A 21,133-nucleotide genomic window follows, 5' to 3' on the forward strand; every position below is an offset into this window, starting at 1 on the left:
ATCGTTGTATAAATACAAACAAAATGGCCGATGATTGAATAATTTGCTCCGTGACCACATTATGCTAGCACGACTGCCTTTTTTCCGACATTAAATATTAGTATTGTTGCTATTATAGGCTAACAGCCTCCGTGGTTCAGTGGTGTAGCTTTAGGCTTACGATCCGGAGGCACCGAGTACGAATCCCGGTGGGGACATATCACGCAAATCACTTTATGATCCCAAGTATTGTTAGGACAGGCTGATCACCTGATTGTTCGAAAGTAAGATGATCCGTGCTTCGCAAGGCACGTTAAGCCGTTGGTCTCGGTTACTACTTACCGATGTAAGTAAGTAATCGTTACATGAACCATGTCAGGGGCCTTTGGCGGCTCAATAATAACCCTGATACCAGGGTTGTAGAGGTTGGTAATCCACCTCACAACCCATACGATAGAAGAAGAACTATACTCAAAAGAAATAGGTGATATTTTGAGCATCAATGAAAAAGACATTGTTGGCAATGATTTTATTTATATAATGACATTCAGACATTTTGTGTTATCCTGTACAATAGATGATTTAATAATATTTAGTGTACTTTCGACTTTAGGTTAATAGGTACGATTATAGCTGAACACTTGAGAGTTACGTAATTTTGGAATCTATTTAATATATCTGCAACATTCTTCAACAATACCCAATAAAACAACAATTAATAATTTCTTTTTTCGTTTTTAGTTTAATAATTTTATTGATTTATTTATTTATAAAAAGCAAGCTCGAAATATGAGTAGAAACGAAAGATGTGAGGAGAAACCACTGATGATTATAACAATATGCAAATTATTTATTTAATAGAATAAAGCTTATCTGACATGTTTATTTTTGATGTGTACTTAACATTTAATTTCAGTAGGTACCTACAAACAAACAGACCCTTTTACATATTCGTAATAGCAACCTATATAGCCGAGAGCACACCAATATTTACAAATTGACAACATTTAATCAATATTTAAACATCAATATTCAATTTTAAACAATCCTCTTTACTTAAATTATTGGCACATTGACATATTTACAGAAACAATATCCCAAATATATCACACTGCATCGTATATAACTCTCAACATATATACTTATTTTATATTATAGTTAATTATAATTTCATCGTTGTCATACAAATCGATAGGAAAGGTCGACGCACACACAATTTTATTATCTACATAAGGCCTCAAATTAGTCGCGTTGTTGTCCGCGACTATCGTGTTGCGACTAATTTGAAGCCACCCTAATACCTCACGTGTGAGGCGACCTCGAAAAAAAGGGGAAATCAAATTAAAATCCTATATTAATAAAGTTAGAGATTTCTATGTACATTTCTATAATTTATAAGATACAAGATGATTGTTCAGTCGTGCTTATCTCTCACATAATTTGTTACAATCATACTATTTAGACCTGTCGGTTTAATTACAACTTTGAGCAAAGTAGGTATTCAAGTGACTTGTTAGCATTCACACCGAAAAAATAATATATATCTTAGATATTTTTTTTAAACAACAGAAGCTTAAATTGGAGTAAATGGAAGTTTTATCCCAAATGGGATAAATTTGGTTAAGAACAAATAGTACTTAGACACTAATAAATATCAAAGATGATTTTTTACTTCGCCTGTGTTTATTCGTCATTTTTATGTCTCATTGAACAATATGTTTTTGAAGTCAAAGCTTATTCGTTTAAAAATATCTAAAAAAGAACTAAAACCGATGTCTGCAGCAAAATAAAACAAGTTTTTTTTTGAATGAAAGCAATTAGAACCAAGTTGATAATAATATGGTTCATATTTATACGCAACTATACCAAAAATTGGTAGATAAACTTTAGAGAGAAGGAAACATAGCAAAAATAATATACCCTACTCTTTGGGTCACGTTTAAGGGATCCCATCCATTACGAGTTCCATTTTAATTCCTCCAGCTTATATTAAACTCGGAGCTGAGAGCCAAGAGGTATAAGCTAGGGCCATTACTATGGAAACCCCAAAATAATGACACAACATCAATTTTAGGGGCAAGTGTCAAACGAACGGTGGTTATTAATTGATTCACGGTCTAAAATAGAATTCCGGGAAATCCCAGGGTGTTTCGGGAACCCCCGGACAAATATCGTTTCGTTTAGAATGTAAACAGCAAGATAACGAAGGTCTAATTTAAATCGGTTGATTTACATTTTGTGAATTTAGCTTCGATTTGAAAATAATATTTTATACGTAAATCGGGAAAATAAATTCTATACAGGTATAACATACATATTTGTATAAATATGTATTTATGGAGTCGATTCTAATACATACTGTCTAAAATTTTATGTTATGCCTATTATATTTTTACCCGCCGAAAAGGAAGAAGGCAGGTAATCGACAGGCATATTTATGGAAAACACGTCAATTTAAAGTAGAAATAAACAACCCTGTTAAAATTTAACATTGGCCATTAATCCGACAGAATTAAATTGAGAGCACATGTCAAACGGGCTGCCTCAGCAAGGTGCCTATTTGATTTGTCCGGTTTATTCATAAATTCGGTGGATAAGAAAATGACAAGTATAACTTAAAATAAAATTAGAAATAAAGGCCACTGAAAAGATATTTCCTGATTTCTCTTAAATAATTTCGTACCTGCTTTTAAGTTGTGGAGCAAAAAGAAACTTCTTTATCTGGCCACACAGGCGAAGCTAAAGTAATTAAGAAGAAGTAAAAGAAAACAAACAAAACTTAGCAAAAAAAACTTCTCATTAAATATCCATTTATACTCTCCGTGTTTTAACAGTTAAAAGAGTGCATAGGAAAAAAATTGAAGGTGATTATAGAAAAGAAAGAGATATTTGCTTAGATTATTTAAATTTTAAGAAGAAAAGAGGATTTCAGTGACGTAATCTAAGCTTCAACCAATCACAACGTTTGGTTCACGAATGGCAACGCTTGACGAACCAATCACGAAGTATGACGTGATCGCCGAGGCATTTGATTGGTTGACGCAATTTTAAAATAACGTTCATCCTATTTCCTTCTTAAATATTACTTATTTATAATATATATTATATAATTTTGATTATGTTATAACACACTGTCACAGCTGTCGTTTATACGAATACGTATGTCATAATTCGTCTTTTAATTTTCAATATATTTTTTTTTTTCAATTTAGTTTATTAGTTCACTAAAAGGCACTTGAATTTTAGAAGTAGCGCTAACGTCCACAGTGTCATCTCAACATGAAACCTGTATATAGAGCCACTGCCGCTTGACGCCGCATCTGAAACAAAAAAAAGAAAATATTTTTTAAACGTGCAAATGAAGCTCTTTCATAATTATGATACACTTAACCTAGTAACCTTATTTAGATCGTTATGGGCCTGTAAAAAAAAATATGTTTTTTATTTTTTATTTTCTTTATCACGCGGTTTCCAGGATTTATGCCTGATTAGTGGCAAATGACACGCCCCTATGACATGGGACTTAAACGTAGCTAGTGAGTAGTGAGTGTATGTGGTGGTTTCGAAGTTACGAACTTATAACCCTCCTTTTTGTATCTCCTCAGTCGGGTAAAATGTATAGTCATCATATTATTATGTTATAAGAAAACCAGGTATGCTCAAAAGTTATGCATTTTACATATGTGAGAAGTAATAGTAATTACATACATTAGTCAGTAATTCACTTAATTTTCAATAATAAAATATACGTCCTTGGAATGTTAGAGATACCAATTTAATGGTAACACAGTGGTAACACTTACGTCATCAAAGGGCTAGCAATGGCGGCTTGTCATAGAATTGATGCATTATATATTACGCTGTCGTGTTTCGTAAACGCTTTATCAACGGCATCAACGAGTAGTGATAATTATGACGAAAATCCATGAATTAAATGGAATTTCGTTTAGTTTGTAATAAAATTTAAAGTTTCGTAGACAAAATACTGTTAGTACGAGAGTTAAAAGTGTAATAATACGTAGGAGAAGGCCCCAGGGCTAAGTCTATTATTATAATGGTTTGTAATTACTCGCAATCATCTGAAAATGGATTCCCCGAGGTACGAGTAGTTAGAATTTGTATTAAGTTAGTGTCTGACTTCAGGAATGCCTTCAGTTTTGGTAGAAATACTTAGATATATAACCTGTATAAATCCCGCTGCTGGACACAGGTCTCCCATCAATGAATCAGAGGGGGTATGGAGCATAGTCAAACAAGCTGCTCCAGCGGAGTTTGGGTTAGAAGACCGGGACCTTCCAGGTGATCACAACATTGACCGAAAGTAGATGATCCGTACTTCGGAAGGTATTACTGATGTAAAAGCCATACCAGGAGGGGCTATGGTGGCTCAATAGTAACTCTGACACCAGTGTTGATCAGGTTCAGTGACACCAGTGTTGAGAAGAGAATATCAAAGAAACCAAGACTCCTCGTATTATTACAACATTTTTCGAGCATCTTTCATATTAAAAGTAGGTGCTTATATCATCCAGCGGAACGTATCTTTTGTGAATGTTCACAATTTATAGTAAGCTTTCTCATTGTTGCTAGAACGCAAGATACGCTTTATGAGATATTCACCAGACGGAATCTGAATAGTTTTATAAATCCATTTCCATTTGTGAGCTGACTGTATCTTTGAATGCAATAATAATGGTCATATTTTTCGTGGCGTTATTTAGTTCTCTACCGGGTTCATAATTTAAGTACATCTGAGAACTGGAATAGGCGTGGCTGCTAATTTTCTTTTAGTGACGTAATCTTTATGGACATTGAGTTATGTGTATAATCTTAACGTAAGGGAATGTCAACCGTACTCGTACTGATAGCCACGGTTGAATGTTGTGCTAACGATCCGGAGGTGCCGAGTTCGAATATCGATGAAGATAAAAACAATATGCTTTCCCCAGTTTAGTTAGGACATAGAGGCTGATTACCTGATTGTCCAAAAGTAAGATGCTCCGAGCTTCGGAAGGCAGGTTAGGCCGTTGGTCCCGGTTACTTCTTACTGATTGAAGTGAGTAATTGTTACTCAATAATAACCCTGACATCAGGGTTGATGGGGTCGGTAATACACCTCACAACTCACACGATAGAAGATCATCATCAATCAGTCCGCATCATTCCACTGCTGGGTAGTTAGGATAGGCCTCCACAATTTTGGACCGCCCTTTCCGGTCCTGCGCAAACCTCATGCACAACTTTCCCGTCGTTATGGCCTTACGGCACATTCATTTGACCGCAGGACTGCTCAGCTGGTCTACCCACTCACCTGGTAATGTAAGTACTATGTCGTAGTAGTATTTATGTTACCGTTTTAATGTAGTCACTATGCTAATAGCGGCTATGAATCTTGAGTGATCTTATAGCATCTTTTTTAAGATCGTCTAGAGCACTTTGCCGAGGATTTTCTTGCAGATCCTTTTCCACTGCTACACAGATTATGAGAAGCTGCAGTAGTTATAGGTGGGTGAAATGTTCGACAAAAAGTATATCTTTTTTTTTTGTATCTATGTAAAAAGATTCAAAGTGTAACTATGTTACCAGAGTCGCTGTCGCCGGGTACGGTTTGGACGACATGATGATGATGTTACCAATTGAATAAAGATATTTTTTTTGAGTTTGTGTTTTAAAGCCGTATCTTTATTTAAAGAGCTTAGTCACTACTTACTATCATCATCATCATCATCAACCCATTAACGTCCCCACTGCTGGGGCACGGGCCTTCCCTATGGATGGATAGGGAGATCGGGCCTTAAACCATTACGCGGACCCAGGGCGGATTGATGGTTATTAACGACTGCTAATGCAGACGGGACCAACGGCTTAACGTGCCTTCCGAAGCACGGAGAAGCTCGAGATGAAAACTTTTTTTTTGTGGTCACCCATCCTATGACCGGCCTTTGCGAAAGTTGCTTAACTTCAACAATCGCAGACCGAGCGCGTATACCGCTGCGCCACCGAGCTCCTCAACCTGCCTACTGACTATATCGCGCAGTTATGTAGCATTTCTGACATATTTAAGGTACAGTTACTCACTGTTTTTACTAAACATGTAAGTAGATATGTGTGGTCGCGCGGCGACAAACAGCCGGACGGACATGCTGGTGACATGCGGCGGCTGCGTGGGCACGGTGGCGCGACAGCGGAGCGACAAGTAGCCGCGGTGCGTCGCGTAGTCGTCCGGGTACACATGCAGCGTCCGCCATGATGCTTGTAGCCCGTCGCCGTCTTCCCCGGACACGTGGTTCTTGCTTACTATTAGCGGGTCCTGGAACAAACAAAATATATTATGCCTTAAGTACTATTATAATAGTGAATCAATGTGGTCCTGTGGTTTGACACTGGCTTGCTTCCCAAAAGGGGAGCGCTGCTTCGAACAGCACTAATGAGTTATCAATGTATCTTAAGTGCAGTTTTCACTAACACAGTTGCCTCGACCATTGTAGACGGCGATACGGCTCACCATCTATCACGTTGGTCTAACAGAGAGCTCGGTGTGGGTACTTAGTACATCTCGCGATGGATGTACCTCTGATTACCCCAATTGGGATATAGTCGTGAGCTTATGTTATGCTTTGTACTTTATATACGCATCGACCTCATCCTACTTTCACACTTCTTCTGCCATACCCAACACTCGCTACCTTCTTCAGCGTAGGGACAAGTACTGCATTGTGAACAGCTATCCTCGCATATTGCGAAATATCATCATCATCATCAGCCCATTAACGTCCCCACTGCTGGGGCACGAGCCTTCCCTATGGATGGATAGGGAGATCGGGCCTTAAACCACCACGCGGGCCCAGTGCGGATTGGTGGTTATTAACAACAGCTAATGCAGCCGGGACCAACGGCTTAACGTGCCTTCCGAAGCACGGAGGAGCTCGAGATGAAAACTTTTTTTTTGTGGTCACCCATCCTATGACCGGCCTTTGCGAAAGTTGCTTAACTTCAACAATCGCAGACCGAGCGCGTTTACCGCTGCGCCACCGAGCTCCTCCAAATATACTGGCTACTAACAACTGCATTGCCCTATTCACTGAATGAAATCACTGAAACGTGGCAGGATCGACGGAATTCCATAGCCTCTGCTTACACCGGTGGGAAATTGATCCCGACGACCCGATTACTCTAGCCATAGAGGCAGCCAATCAGCTCGCGACACCAAACACTTCAGGACCCCGGTACCGACCTCGCCGGTATTCCCGGTCGATCGAGGATTCTCTCAATCAGTGCTTATCGCTATCGACCCGCTAGGGTCGATTAACTCTTTCAAATATTTTTCCTCTCAGACGACGCCCTGAGCAGAAGATCGCGCCCAACTGGGCATTCTCAGGCCTGTTGTCTTAAACGTTGTACCGGGTGAGCCAAGTAGTTAATGCCATCTGCGGTAAATTTACAATAAGTCACGTCAAAAAAAAAGTGGGAAATAGGTGTGGGTTTATGTATCTATATACTATGTAGTCAGCTGCAAAGGAGCAAGGATTCATTTCTCTCTGACTGTCAAATTAGCTTAAGCTTTGCGTGCAAATAGGTTATTGTAACGCCTGGACTTGATTTGCAAATTGCAGCCGATTTAGATGCACCACAGAGCACGGTATTACATTGCGATCTGTCACTACTAATATTTTGAGTTTTTTAGTACTAATTATTTTCCGTTAATTCGTGATTTCTCATCAATTAGATTGGCAGAGCAGACTAACGTAACAAGATAATGGTGCTAATTCCTGTAAATACCATCTAATTTTATTTTAAGTTATATCTGTCATTTTCTTATCCGCCGAAAAGGAAAGGGACGGGTAATCGACAAGCATAAAATTTATGGAACACGCGTCAATTTTAAGCACAAATCTAAACCAACCGTCTAAAAATTTTACATCCGTCAATAACCCGACACAGTTAAGTAGACAGCACGTTAAACGGATTGCATACGAGCGACGTACCTTTTGATTCGCCCGGGTTATTCATTCATTTACTCATTCTTCCTAAAATTAAGAGCTGTGAATCATCCGTCCCTTTCCTTTTCGACGGATATGAAAATGACGGATATAACTTAAAATGAAATTAGGCGGTGTCTGCAGGAATCGGGGCCAATATTCGAGTAGTTAATCCCATCCCGGGCAAACAAAATGCCACGTAAAAAAATGATAATTGACTCATAACTTGGAAAACGAAAACTCAGCCATGTTCATCATCACCTCCCTAGCATTATCTAGTTTTTTTTCGTCCGGTTTTTTTACAGAAGCGACTGCCTGTCTGATTTGTCAACCCGCGAAATGAAAACCAGCCCAATACTGGTTAAGTCACATACCTCCGAAAAATGCATTTCTCGGGAATGTGGGTTTCCTGACGATGTTTTCCTTCGACATTCAAAAAATTCAAAAAATATTTATTTTTCAAAATTGGCTTACAAAGTTAGCGCTTTTTGAACGTCAAACATAATTAAATTACATATTATGTAACTAGCTGTAAAACTACTACCACATCGGAATCTGTAACGCTGAGGGAAAGACGTGGCCAGAAAACCTCCCAGCACAGGGCCCTAGTGATAATCATTTATGATCGAAACGTGAATTCGAAAACAAATTGAACAATTATTGGTTTAGGCCTGTGATGAACATTATTTTACCATCTTTTACAAACCCGTCATGTTTTAAAGGAATTTAGGAATTCTAAAACTCTATACAACCCGAACGGGTTATCATTTCGTGTTCTGTGGCGTGCAGACATCTTAGGACCATTTGGTGGCTGTGGTCGGAGCTAGATTAAATTTAGTGGGAATGATCATGATACTGACTGTAACCAATCTATGGTAATTGACTGCAGAGTTTCGGAGCGATAGCTTGATATTTGGTGAAGTATCAAATCCGTTCAATCCGTTCGAGATGGAAATTTTGAGATCCCTTTACGTATTTTTTTACATACATAAGATCACGCCTATATCCCGTTGGGGTAGGTAGAGTCCACAGAATTCCATATACTACGATCCTCACAGACTCATCAAAGTCTTGGATTCAAGCTCACTAGTTGAAGTTGTATGTATTTATACAGGGTGTTAGTGACATCGTAACGAAAATTTTGAGGGGTGATTGAGGCCATGATTCTGAGATGATATCAAGTGGAATTTTCCTTCGCAAAAGTATGGAATTGAAAATAATTAAAAAAAAACACAAAATTTTTCAGGAATATTCAGACTGAAAATTCCACTTGATATCAACTCAGAATCATGGTCTGAACCATCCCCCTCAGTATTCGTTACGGTGTCACTAACACCCATACCTACTTGTATGGCTACCGTATGTACTTGTGTGGGGTGTAAGTAACATCGTAACGAATACTGAGGGGGATGATTCAGCTGATTATTCTGAGTTAATATCAAGTGGAATTTTTCATCGCAAAAGTATAGAATTGAAAATAATTAAAAAAAAATAAAAAAATCATGAATTTTGCGACGAAAAATTCCACTTGATATTAACTCAGAATCATGGCCTCAATCATCCCCCTGAGTATTCGTTACGATGTCACTAACACCCTGTATACGAGGCAGGAAAAAGTTCCATAGTTAGGATGATTATATTTGGAATTAGTTTAGTAGCGAGCGAAAGGTATAGAAGACGCGATTAAGAATTTGAGGCTTTAACGACCGACTCTCTACACAAATCCCAGAACGCAGTAAATCAGCTCAGTACACAACAGTCGAGGAAAGCGTGACGTCACAACCGATTGGCTCCAACGAACCCCGCTCAAATGGGGTGCAACACCGATAGAATGTCTCGTGTGCACGAGCGTGAAATTGTCCAACTGCCTCCTGAATGGTAGCCAATCCCATTCATAATCAAGGGAATTGTGCGGGCATGTATTCGACGAGACTTCTTATATCTGACATGTTATTTTAATTATTAGATCTTTATCTATTAAATCACCGTTTTACTTGGAATTTAAAATCAAAGTTTAGTTAAAAACAGTTGTTCATTTGTTTTTTGAAGCAAAACAGAAGGGTTATTCTAGAATAGAATAGAATATAGTTTATTATAAAAGGACGCCACACACAAAAACGAGTTTTTATTTTTTGACGTGACTTATTGTAGATTTGCCGCAGATGGCATTAACTACTTGGCCGGACAAATGGGGAGCGCTGAAGGCTCTCACCCGGTACAACGTTTAAGACAACAGGCCTGAGGGTGCCCAGTTGGGCGCGAACCACAAAAACAAGACAATAACACCATTTAATATTATTATTCTGCCTTTTGTTTATCTAAGGCGTCGCTGTTTCCATAATCATGGAAAAACCTAAAATACCTACTCGCTTTTTTTCGAATATGAAGGGGTTTAAAAGGCCACATCAAAGCACTATTGCAATTTGACCTTTGCGCATCTAAAAGTAAATGCGCAATTTCAACAATTGTCAAATAGCAATATTGCTTTTTATAGATGAATTGCTTATAAGTGGAGCAGCGTGGTGGAGTATGCTCAATACCCCCTCCGGTTGATTGAGGGGAGGTCTGTGCCCAGCATTGGGACATATATAGGCTATTTATGTTTATGTTATATTATGCTTATAAGTGACCTATTTAACCCTTGAGATCTCAAAACAACAGGATCTTCGACTAGAACCTCTCTCTCATCTGCTGTAGTCATATACTTATAAGTCATAAATATAATATATATTGCGACATTCACAAAATTTTAAATAAATGTTTATATCGTGACATTCACAAGACGGGCATTCCAGGAGACATATACAAGAGTCAGAAATCAATTACTCAGGGTTTTGGTAATAAAACTGCTCAAAATTTAACTGAATTAAGAAAATAATATGAATGCAATAAGTTAACACGCAATTCACCTCAACTCATAATTTACGACCGAGTAATTCACGGTGGGTTCGGTTACAAGAGGCTTCATTCAAAAACGCTCACGTTACACTTCGCCAAACAAGTGTTGACTCGAATTCTGGCAATTTGTATTGTTTAATGTTCCACAGTCATTTCACTGTAATATAAATGGAATGTAAATTGTATAAAGTGTTTTCCTAAAAGACGAAGCGACAGTCGAATGGAGTATTTGGTTCGTTAAAAGCGAATGAGGTTAATGAGTTCGAACGTCATCTATTTGGTCTATTTATTGCATGAATATGTCAGTTTTCTCACTATCACTATGATTAATACCACCCGGTATTAATAAACTAATCTCAGCTTTGAGACTGCCCTCAAGATCATGTCAATGTGACAGTTCTTATATAAAAATAGGGACTTGAGCATGGTCTTGAGGGCAGTCTCAGCTGAGATTAGTTTATTAATACCACTCTTTGTTTTTCTTCACCGCTGAGCACAAGATTCCAAAAATAAATTCAAATACATACATACATAAACTCACGCCCGTAATCCCTAATGGGGTGGGCAGAGCCACAAGTAATCAAAGACAACTTGCAGCCACTGTTGATACGATGTCGTAAGCTGGATATGATGAACCTTATGGTGATAAGGGATCAGCCTATCGCCCATAACATTAGTCCATCATGTTAGAGGACACAATCCCTCTGTCGGTTTTTACGACATGCCCGGGAAGACAAGCAGCTGAACGTTTTCTATGTTTTTTATTTGCTCCCAGAACAGCATAGAAGCAATTCGAAAATTCAAATACAAATATTCTTTTATCTCAAACCAGTTTAAAAATCCATGTTATCACAACCGATATATTAATCTAAAATCAAATTCAGGCATCACACCTAAACACACACCCTTATGCCACCAATACCCGGGATTCGTCAGCCGACCTTTGGGACAAACCGCACAGTCCACATCAAAAACATCGCGGATTTTTAATTAAAATAAAAGAAAGGCCATAATTTTCATTTAGGCAATTAAGGGTGACATAAAAGAGAATCGTTATTTAACATAAAATGGTGGAAAGATTTAATTTCCGTCATCGGACAACCGTAAGGCCCAGAGACCAGTAAAAATGGATATGTTACTGTAAAAGCTCGAACTGCAGTAAATCCTAAGATATTCAAGTAAAACCTAAGATCTACCAATTCCTAATGGTAAATGTCCCAAAAGGTTTGCGATTCGAACGTTTACCACCATTCCATTTGTAAATCTTAGGATTGACATTAATGGCACGGTAAATATTGAAAAACAATACTATGTATACAACCTTTATAATAAGTACCTGTTTTGTCTAATAGTTCATTAAAGTAAATAATTAAGAATTACTCATTGTTTTACTCCTAAAACCAACATCTACCAGCTGACAGTGGTAAAACCTAGCATATAAACAATTATAATGGTAAAATCTCGAAAAAATCGTCGTATTTTCAGAAATACTTACATTTACCAACTCATGTCGCTAAATCCTAAGACTTACACTTAAATCTTAAGATTTATCGTAGTCCGAGCTTTTACAGTAACAGATATATCTTTGTAGCGAATCATGTTATAACCGTCTACTGTACTGAGGAGATTTTGTGAGAGTATTACATTTGAAAGTATTAATCATTATAGCGATGAGCTCTGAATGAGGGAAATTGTCGATCCCGCCGGCGTTGGTATCGGGGTCCTGAAGTGTTAGTTGTCGCGAGCCGATTGGTCGCCTCTATAACTAAAATTCAGCAGGCCTTGCGCGGCGCGAGTAGAGTGAGTAAATATCAAAGCGCGAGTTGTCAAATTTGACAGACGATTAAATGTTCCTCTTTCGCGCATCGATTTGTGTGCGACTCTTCTTCTTCTTCTATCATCTGGGTTGTGAGGCGGAGTACCAACCTCATTCACCCTGGTATCAGAGATACTATTGAGCCGCCAAAGGCCCCTGACATTGCTAGTAACCGGGACCAACGGCTTAACGTGCCTTCCGAAGCACAGATCATCTTATTTTCGAACAATCAGGTGATCAGCCTGTAATATCCTAACCAAACTAGAGACCACAAAGTAATTTTTGTGATATGTCCCCACCGGGAATCGAACCCAGGACCTCCGGATCGTGAGCCCAACGCTCAACCGCTGGACCACGGAGGTCGTCTAAGTTTGTTTGCGACTTGAACATGAAAAGTGTGTCACACAAATGATGTTAAAAACTATAACTTTTCTTATGTCTTATGAAAATAGACATCTGCTTTTTCTCTTAGCTCTTCTATAATGAAAATTCAATAATAAGATATTTCCTTTGAGGTGCGACATCTTGATAAAATCGCGGATGTCCCGATAGTCGCGTGTACAGTCACGAGCATTAATATGTATACACTTTGGTACCATGTCACATTAACTTTTTTGACAAATTGATCTGTAAGTCTCACTAAATGTCAAATATGTTAGTGCGACAGAGGACCTCATTTTATCTCGCGTCGCGTCATGTCTTGCTTACACAGCGTGTTAGGCCTGCATAATATATTGGTTGATCTAAAAAAACTGATTTAACTACTGTCCACATTACGTATCCCTGCCGATGTTCTTTGGTGGACGTTTGGCCTTAGTCCCGCAAACAGCTAGGCTTTAAAATTAATGGGGTTTTTTTGATGATTTGCCGTTTCGTTGAATGAGGCACTTCTTTTGCATGTTAAATACTTTTTGATTACAACCCAGATTACAGCTGGTAACATCGAACTTTTCCGTTGTTACCAGGTACTTAATGTCCACATTTCGTCGAGTTGTTGGTGACTCTTCTAAGAGAAAGTGAAGTGTCCGTAAAATAGTACTGAGCTGTTTCTGTGAAGCTGATGAAGAACTTCATAGAATACGTGTTTCGAAGTTAATAGTGACGGTAAGCGATTGTATGTGGAACAGAACTAAAATTGTATTTTGTTTTATATAAGATTTATGTAACGATTTGTTTATGTATTGACAATTATATAAGCATTCTTATTCTCAGAATTATTTCAGAATATATTCGAATGATTATAATTTAATAAAGTTGTATGGAAATGGAAGGCCAGAATTCATTTTTTAATTATTCGCTTCTCAATAAGGGTGTAAATGACATCGTAACGAATACTGAGAGGGATGATTCAGCTCATTATTCTGAATTAATATCAAGTGAAATTTTCCATCGCAAAAGTATAGAATTGAAAATATAAAAAAAATAACTAACAAAAAATCATGAATTTTTATAACTCAGAATCAGGAGCTGAATCATCCCCCTCAGTATTGGGTCACCACACATCACACCACACCTCTGCCTTACCCTTCAGGAGTATCGAAGAGTGATACTTGTTACTATGTTACGTTCTCTTAATTTAAAATATATTTATAAACTAAGAAAGTTTTACAAAGGAGGCGAAGATGTACAAAATCTCCAGCCATTAACGTTAATGCTTATTTAGGCCCCTCTGACCTTTCACTCGAATTAAGTAAGCAATACCTGTACCCTTAAATTATAAGAAAAAACAATTTCATCTTGGAAAAATGGTATGTTTATTTTACCCAAGCGGAAACTTTGGAGTCTTAAGCCAAAATCAATATGCACAACTGTGTACGAAGTTTCAATTAATTTTTATTCATCTTAGTAGTGTGTTGGAAATTCTAGTTTTAATTATAGATAGGGATTTAGGGATAGACTCCGGGACAATTTATCACTGTCTCTGGGCAAACTGAGATTACATTTGGTTAGGTATGGGGTAGAAACGTTGGATCTTTAAAGCTTCCAGGTTGCTCGTAAGATTACTATTAATGGGCGATTCGTGGGATGTTATTGTATGAATAACTTCATTATTACAAGTGCGAATCGATTTATCTAGTTATTCAGTGTCAGGTTCCAGGATATAGTCCCTGTGATTTGCCCCTTCCGTCCTGCATTACTGTACCGATTGCTTTTATATATCTAATTGAAATAAGTTTATCCCGTTATAAAAATACACACGGACAATATTATTGAAAATATATATAGCTACTGAAAATATGTACGTAATTGATTAGAGATTAAAGACCGATATAATTTCGAGCCAAAAATACATTTCCAATAGCAATCACGGACCCCGGAAACCGGAAATCGGGATCCGCGATTATTCCCATAGCTTTCATTATGATTTTACAACATTATTAACGTTTGAGGTTTTTAATGTATACGATGATTTATTGATATTTTATTTTTAGATTGGCTAAAAGCGTAATGGAACATTGGTATCACTAGAACACCACGGCGCTACCAACAGAATGTATGCGCTTGTATTAAAGGGGTGGTTGTTTAAGGGTTGGTTGATTGGTTGGTGGTGGATTGTAACCGAAACCAGATTTTTTTTCGCTGGTGGCGCCCCCTTGTGTCTTTGCGAAATAGGGCTCTAAGTATTTTTTGTTTCCTTCTGTGCAACAATACGAGGCAAGTCGACAATCAACGTCATCATTTAAGAGCCGTACTCTTGATAATGTATCATTCTCTATTCTTGTCTACAATAGTCCAACTCGACAAAAAAACAAGAAAATCAACAGAAATACGAAATCAATAAAAAATAATAAATAATATTATATTTTTCGATGTCGATGATAAGTTAAAAAAGTACTTAAGAATAAAACATAGATACTTGTATGGCTATATATAATACTTCCCACTACTGCTAAAGGTTCATATATTGAACTTCTAAAGCCCCAAACATGGGTCATGTAACGAGTATACTATATTTAAAAAAAAATAAAAAAATATATTTTTTATATATTTTTTTATTTTATTTTATATGCAATAAATATCTTAACCGGAGTGGTTTAATGCCATCTGCGGAAATCTACAATAAGTCACGTAAAAGAAAATTGTAGCTAAAACCGACTGATTAAAACCTACATACACATACATAAACTCGTCTATTTCCCACCGGGGTAAACAGAGACCCCTAGAGAGGGGGGGAGGTGGTTTGATTAAAACCTCCTTCTTTTAAACTTCTATCTCGTGCCCGAAAAGGTCTAAGACGTGAAACTCATATTATACCTTACCAACTCGTAAGCTATCATAGTATTCAAACAAAGAATATTGTATTTAAGTTTAAAAAGTACGTTAAGCCGTCCCGGCAATTTATTTATTTATTTATTTTATATATTTATTTTATTTATTTATTTTATTTATGTATTCGTTAACAATTTTTACATTGTGTTCGACATTATACATCATCCATACTTAACATATTTAAACATTTCATGACAAGAACATAACAATTTTACATAAACAGAAATAATTAATAACATAAAATTTATAGCAATTAATAATAATTTAAATAGCAAAAACAAAGTAACAATGCCAATGAATTGAATTGAATTAAGCAATAATGTCAAAATTTCGAAGGTATTTAGATTTAAGATTGTCAAGTTCAATAAAAAATTAGCCACAAAAACACCTCCACCAACCCGCAGTGTAGCAGTATGGTGGAGTATGCTCCTTACCTCCTCTAGTTGACTGCGGGGAATCCTTTATTATTTCAGATTCTGTCTAGTATGGCTCCCTGCAGCAAAAAGGACTTAGAACAAAAACTGAAACAAGCCCTTCTTGAACTACAGGCGTCTCAAGAAGAATGCAAGAAGCTTCTAGAAGAACATGAAGAGAGTGAGGCAGAAGTAATTAATGTAAATAATAGAATACTGTCTTTAAAGAACGAGCTCACCGAGTTAGATGGTCGGTATAAGGACTTGCAACACCAACGGGACTACTTACAATCCGTGATCAACTCACAGGATGAATGTCGAAACAACCATGAGGCTGCTCTAAATCGTATCAGAGAACTAGAGCAACAGGTTGCTATAGCCTACAATACAATAAAAGCTCATGAGGACCAACATTCCATCAACGAGTCACTACAAACTATGGCGTTATACAATGAGTTAGTCCGTGGAGAAAATTGCCAAAATAATGAGTCCATGACCATAGATCTCACCTCAATGAGTGATAAATATAGTGATGATGATGAAGGTTGTGAAGAAACACATAAATTGAGACAGAAAATTGTGAGCTCCAACGCCAATTAGCACGTTTACAGCAATTATATGGGAATGCACAGAAGGAAATCACTGAACACATCAAGGCAACAGAGTCCCTGGTTATTAATACGGAACGGCTTGAGTCTCTGGTGCACGACCGAAACCTGGAGCTGGAAACACTCCGCGCCAAAACAAGCAGCGAGTCTAGCGAGGATTTGCAGCGCGGGGGGTTGGTCGTAATTTCTGGAGCCTCACCGTCCACTAGCGCCGCATGTACCACGCTGCGCGAGACCGCTCCGCGAGGTACCGCGCCCCGTAGGGCTGCGAGACGCAGAGCCGCGCCGCCCAGTGCTGCGTCGCCTATTGCTGCGCCGGCCAGGGCTGCATCGCGCAGGGCTGCGACACGCAGAGCCGCACCACCCATCGCCGCGTCGCCTATTGCTGCGCCGGCCAGGACTGCATCGCGTAGGGCTGCGACACGCAGAGCCGCGCCGCCCAGTGCCGCGTCGCCTAGTGCTGCACCGGCAAGGGCCACATCGCGTAGGGTTGCGACACGCAGAGCCGCGCCGCCTATTGCCGCGTTGCCTAGTGCTGCGCCGGCAAGGGCCACACCGCGAAGAGCTGCGAAACGCGGTGCCGTGCTCCCCGACGGTGCGCCGCTGTCCGCAGTGATGTGCGACACCGCACCGCCCAACAACGAGCCGCCGTGTGCCGCGCTGCCGAGTGTCGCGCCGGCCGGTGATGTGCCGCCGGGAGCCGAGCCGCGGAGGGTCAGAGTCCGCGGAGCCTCGAGGCGCGGGGCGTCAGCGGCAGTGCCGCCGTCCGCGGCGCAAGCGCCTGCGGTGCCCCCGCCCGCTGCGCCGCCAGGTGGGGCGCTGCGAGGGCCCGGAAAGGTCGCGACCGCATTGCCGGACAACGTCGCGCCCCAGAAAGACTTTGTCCCGCGTCTAACGAAAAAGACTGTTGTGTTCTCGGACGATATAGGCATAGGTTTAGGACCACTTTTAAAAAACTCTTTTGATCATGACATTATTAATGTGTGCATGCCTGGCGCGTCATATTCACAAATCATCACAAAACTATTCCAGTGTAAATATGATGCGAACACTACCGTTATTCTTTTAGTAGGCAATAGTACAGGGCTCACAAAACAGCAGTTATCTAAGTATCATAGGTCGCTAATGACTGTTGAGTGTGGAAATTTAATTATTTGTTCGTTTCCATACTCAAATTCATTAGCTAGTGAGGAAAATAATTATATATTTTCTCTCAACCAACACCTTTACAACAGAACCTGTCATCACAGTAATATTATTTATTTAGATTTGAATAAGTTTATTCAAAATTGTTTAATAACGACAGATAGAATATATCTATCTAAGTACTTTAAAAAAATTATATGTTCAGTACTAGTTTTTTATATTACAGACATTTCTGCCAGACCAGGCAGTAAACTTATTGACTGTACTGTCTTCTACAGTACAAAACCTTTTATTGACGGTAGTCAGCCATGTACCACGAATGGTACTTCATCTTTAAACTAGACAATAAGACAAAAGAGAAGCTTGGAATATTAAAACTAGTTCACCAAAATATTCAAGGCTTCTCTGGCAAAGAATTGGACATAGAATTATTTTTAGAGACATTTTTTATTGACATTTTATGTATTACTGAGCATTGGTTTAAGGATTATGAATTGTTATTCGGTTTTGAAAATTATCATTTGGCTAGCGCTTTCTGTCGAAAGATCAAGATACGTGGTGGCTCCCTTATTTTTATCAGAAATAGTTTAAAATATAAAGAACGCAAAGATATTACTGGACTTTCGATAGAGGGCACTATGGAGATTTCATGTATAGAAACAGAGAAACATATTGTTGTGGCCGTATACAGACCCCCATACAGTGCTAACTTCACAGTTTTTGAATCAGTGATGGAAAATGTACTGAAGGTCATATCCAAAAGTAATAAATCCATTATAGTGTGTGGAGATTTTAACGTTGATTTATATGAAGTAGATTCAATTACAACTAGATTTCTAAGTTTGTTTACATCTTTTAACCTTGTTAATATATTTATGGAGCCAACTAGAATTACAGAAACAACTGCCTCATGTTTAGATAACATTTTTTGCAATTGTGATTTCCAAGATAACAGTATCCTTAACTGTTTTAAGTCTGATCACAGTGGGCAGTTGGTTAGTTTTCCAGTACTTAAAAATGTGCAAAAAATTAAATTTAGTACTCGACCCATCACTGATAATCGGATAGAGAAATATCGAAATAGTCTTATTAGTAACTTACCTTGTCCAAACTTTGATACAGACAATCCTGACGATTTTTACAGGGATTTCTTCACTATTATCCATAAAGAATTTGAAAATAATTTTCCTCAAAAGGTAGTTACCAACAGTCAATCATTCAAGTTCAGTGACTGGGCTACCGTAGGCATTCGCAAAAGTAGAAATACTCTTTATTCTTTATATGAGGAAAAAACGTATACACACGCTGATAGTTTCAAAAGCTACGTCAAAAATTATTCTAAAATATTTCGAAGAGTGTGTTATACAGCCAAACAGATGCATATTAGTAGTAAAATAAAGACCGCGGATAATAAAATAAAGGCAGTTTGGCAAGTAATAAATAGTGAAACAAAGGCTTCTAAACCGCGTGAATTAGAATACAATATAGAATCGGGCACTGGGTTAGTAAAACAAGATAAAGATGTAGCTGAAGTTTTTGATAAATTCTTCACGAACATCCCTGTAAAAACTACAGAATCTCTCAGGTCCTCTCCTGTTCAAGCTGATATATTATTAAAAAGTAATGTTACTGCTTGCACTGAATTATTTGATTTTAAACGCGTTGATCCGAGTAGTATTGTTAAAGTATTCAAACAGCTGAAACTTAAAACCTCGAAAGATTTATGGGGATTGTCTGTCAAATTGATGAGCTCTGTTATTGATATCTTAGCACCATATCTAGCTTACATTTTTAATATGAGTGTTGAAAATGGCACTTTTCCAAATTTAATGAAAATCAGTAAAGTTATACCTCTTTTTAAATCGGGCACAAAATCAGACCCCACGAATTATAGACCGGTTTCTATTCTACCAGTACTTAGTAAAATTTTCGAGAAAATTATTCTCGACCAACTGCTATGTCATTTTAATTTAAATAACTTACTCCACAGCCAGCAGTTTGGTTTTACTAAGGGTCGGTCTACAACAGACGCGAGTGTGACATTTGTTCGACACATTTTCGATGCTTGGGAGAAGTCGCAGAATGCCGTAGGAGTATTCTGTGACTTGTCTAAGGCGTTCGACTGCGTGGATCACGAGACCTTGCTTTTGAAATTGAGGCACTATGGACTAAATAATGGAGCTCTCAGTTTGTTAAATTCATATCTAGGTGGTAGGATACAAAAGGTACAAATCAATAGTACAACTTCTTCGGGCTCTCATGTTCAAATGGGAGTTCCTCAAGGATCCATTTTGGGTCCGTTTCTTTTTTTAGTGTACATAAATGATTTACCTTATGTAGTACAGAACCAAGCTGACATTGTGCTGTTCGCGGATGACACTTCTCTTATATTTAAAATCGACAGAAAGTTAGAGGAATTTGACGAAGCAAACAGCGCTGTGTCGCAGGTTCTAAGTTGGTTTACAGTAAATAACCTAGTTCTAAATGCTAAGAAAACGAAGTGTATTAAATTTGTTCTACCAAACGTAAAGAAAGTAAATAATAACATTAAAATTAACGACGAGAAACTAGATTTTGTTGAACACACAGTTTTCTTAGGAATTACTGTAGATTCAAAACTTCAATGGGGCCCACATATTGTATCACTAGCGGGCAAGCTAAGTTCAGCAGCATATGCCGTCAGAAGGATCCGACAACTCACAGATGTACCCACTGCTAGACTTGTCTACTTCAGCTACTTCCACAGCATAATGTCTTACGGTATTTTGCTGTGGGGTCGAGCCGCTGATGTAGAAACTATTTTCATCATTCAAAAAAGAGCAGTTCGCGCTATTTATAAGCTGCGTTGTCGGGACTCTTTGAGGGAGCTGTTTAAAGAAATAAATATACTGACGGTCGCAAGTCAATATATATATGAAAACATTATGTATGTACGTAAAAACTTATCTCTCCTTCCGAGAAACTGTGAAAGGCATACTTACAATACAAGAAATAAACATAAAATTGCTATTCAAAATTCTAGAT

The 21,133-nt window shown here is 38.2% G+C and overlaps 1 protein-coding gene across 1 annotated transcript in view; it reads right to left on the minus strand.

The window, feature by feature from the left end:
- Positions 1 to 453: 453 nt before the first annotated feature.
- LOC126369263 (uncharacterized) overlaps positions 454 to 21,133 on the minus strand; it is a 152,692-nt gene continuing 132,012 nt past the window's right edge. The window contains exons 5-6 of the mRNA XM_050013617.1: positions 6,058 to 6,289; positions 454 to 3,299 (exon numbers count right to left, since the gene is read on the minus strand). Of these exons, the coding sequence (XP_049869574.1) occupies positions 3,196 to 3,299; positions 6,058 to 6,289 (336 nt within the window). The 3' untranslated portion in view covers positions 454 to 3,195. The remainder of the gene's footprint in view (positions 3,300 to 6,057; positions 6,290 to 21,133) is intronic.

The sequence above is a fragment of the Pectinophora gossypiella genome, chromosome 8 (genome assembly GCF_024362695.1).
Source record: "Pectinophora gossypiella chromosome 8, ilPecGoss1.1, whole genome shotgun sequence".
Classification (NCBI taxonomy): Eukaryota; Metazoa; Arthropoda; class Insecta; order Lepidoptera; family Gelechiidae; genus Pectinophora; species Pectinophora gossypiella.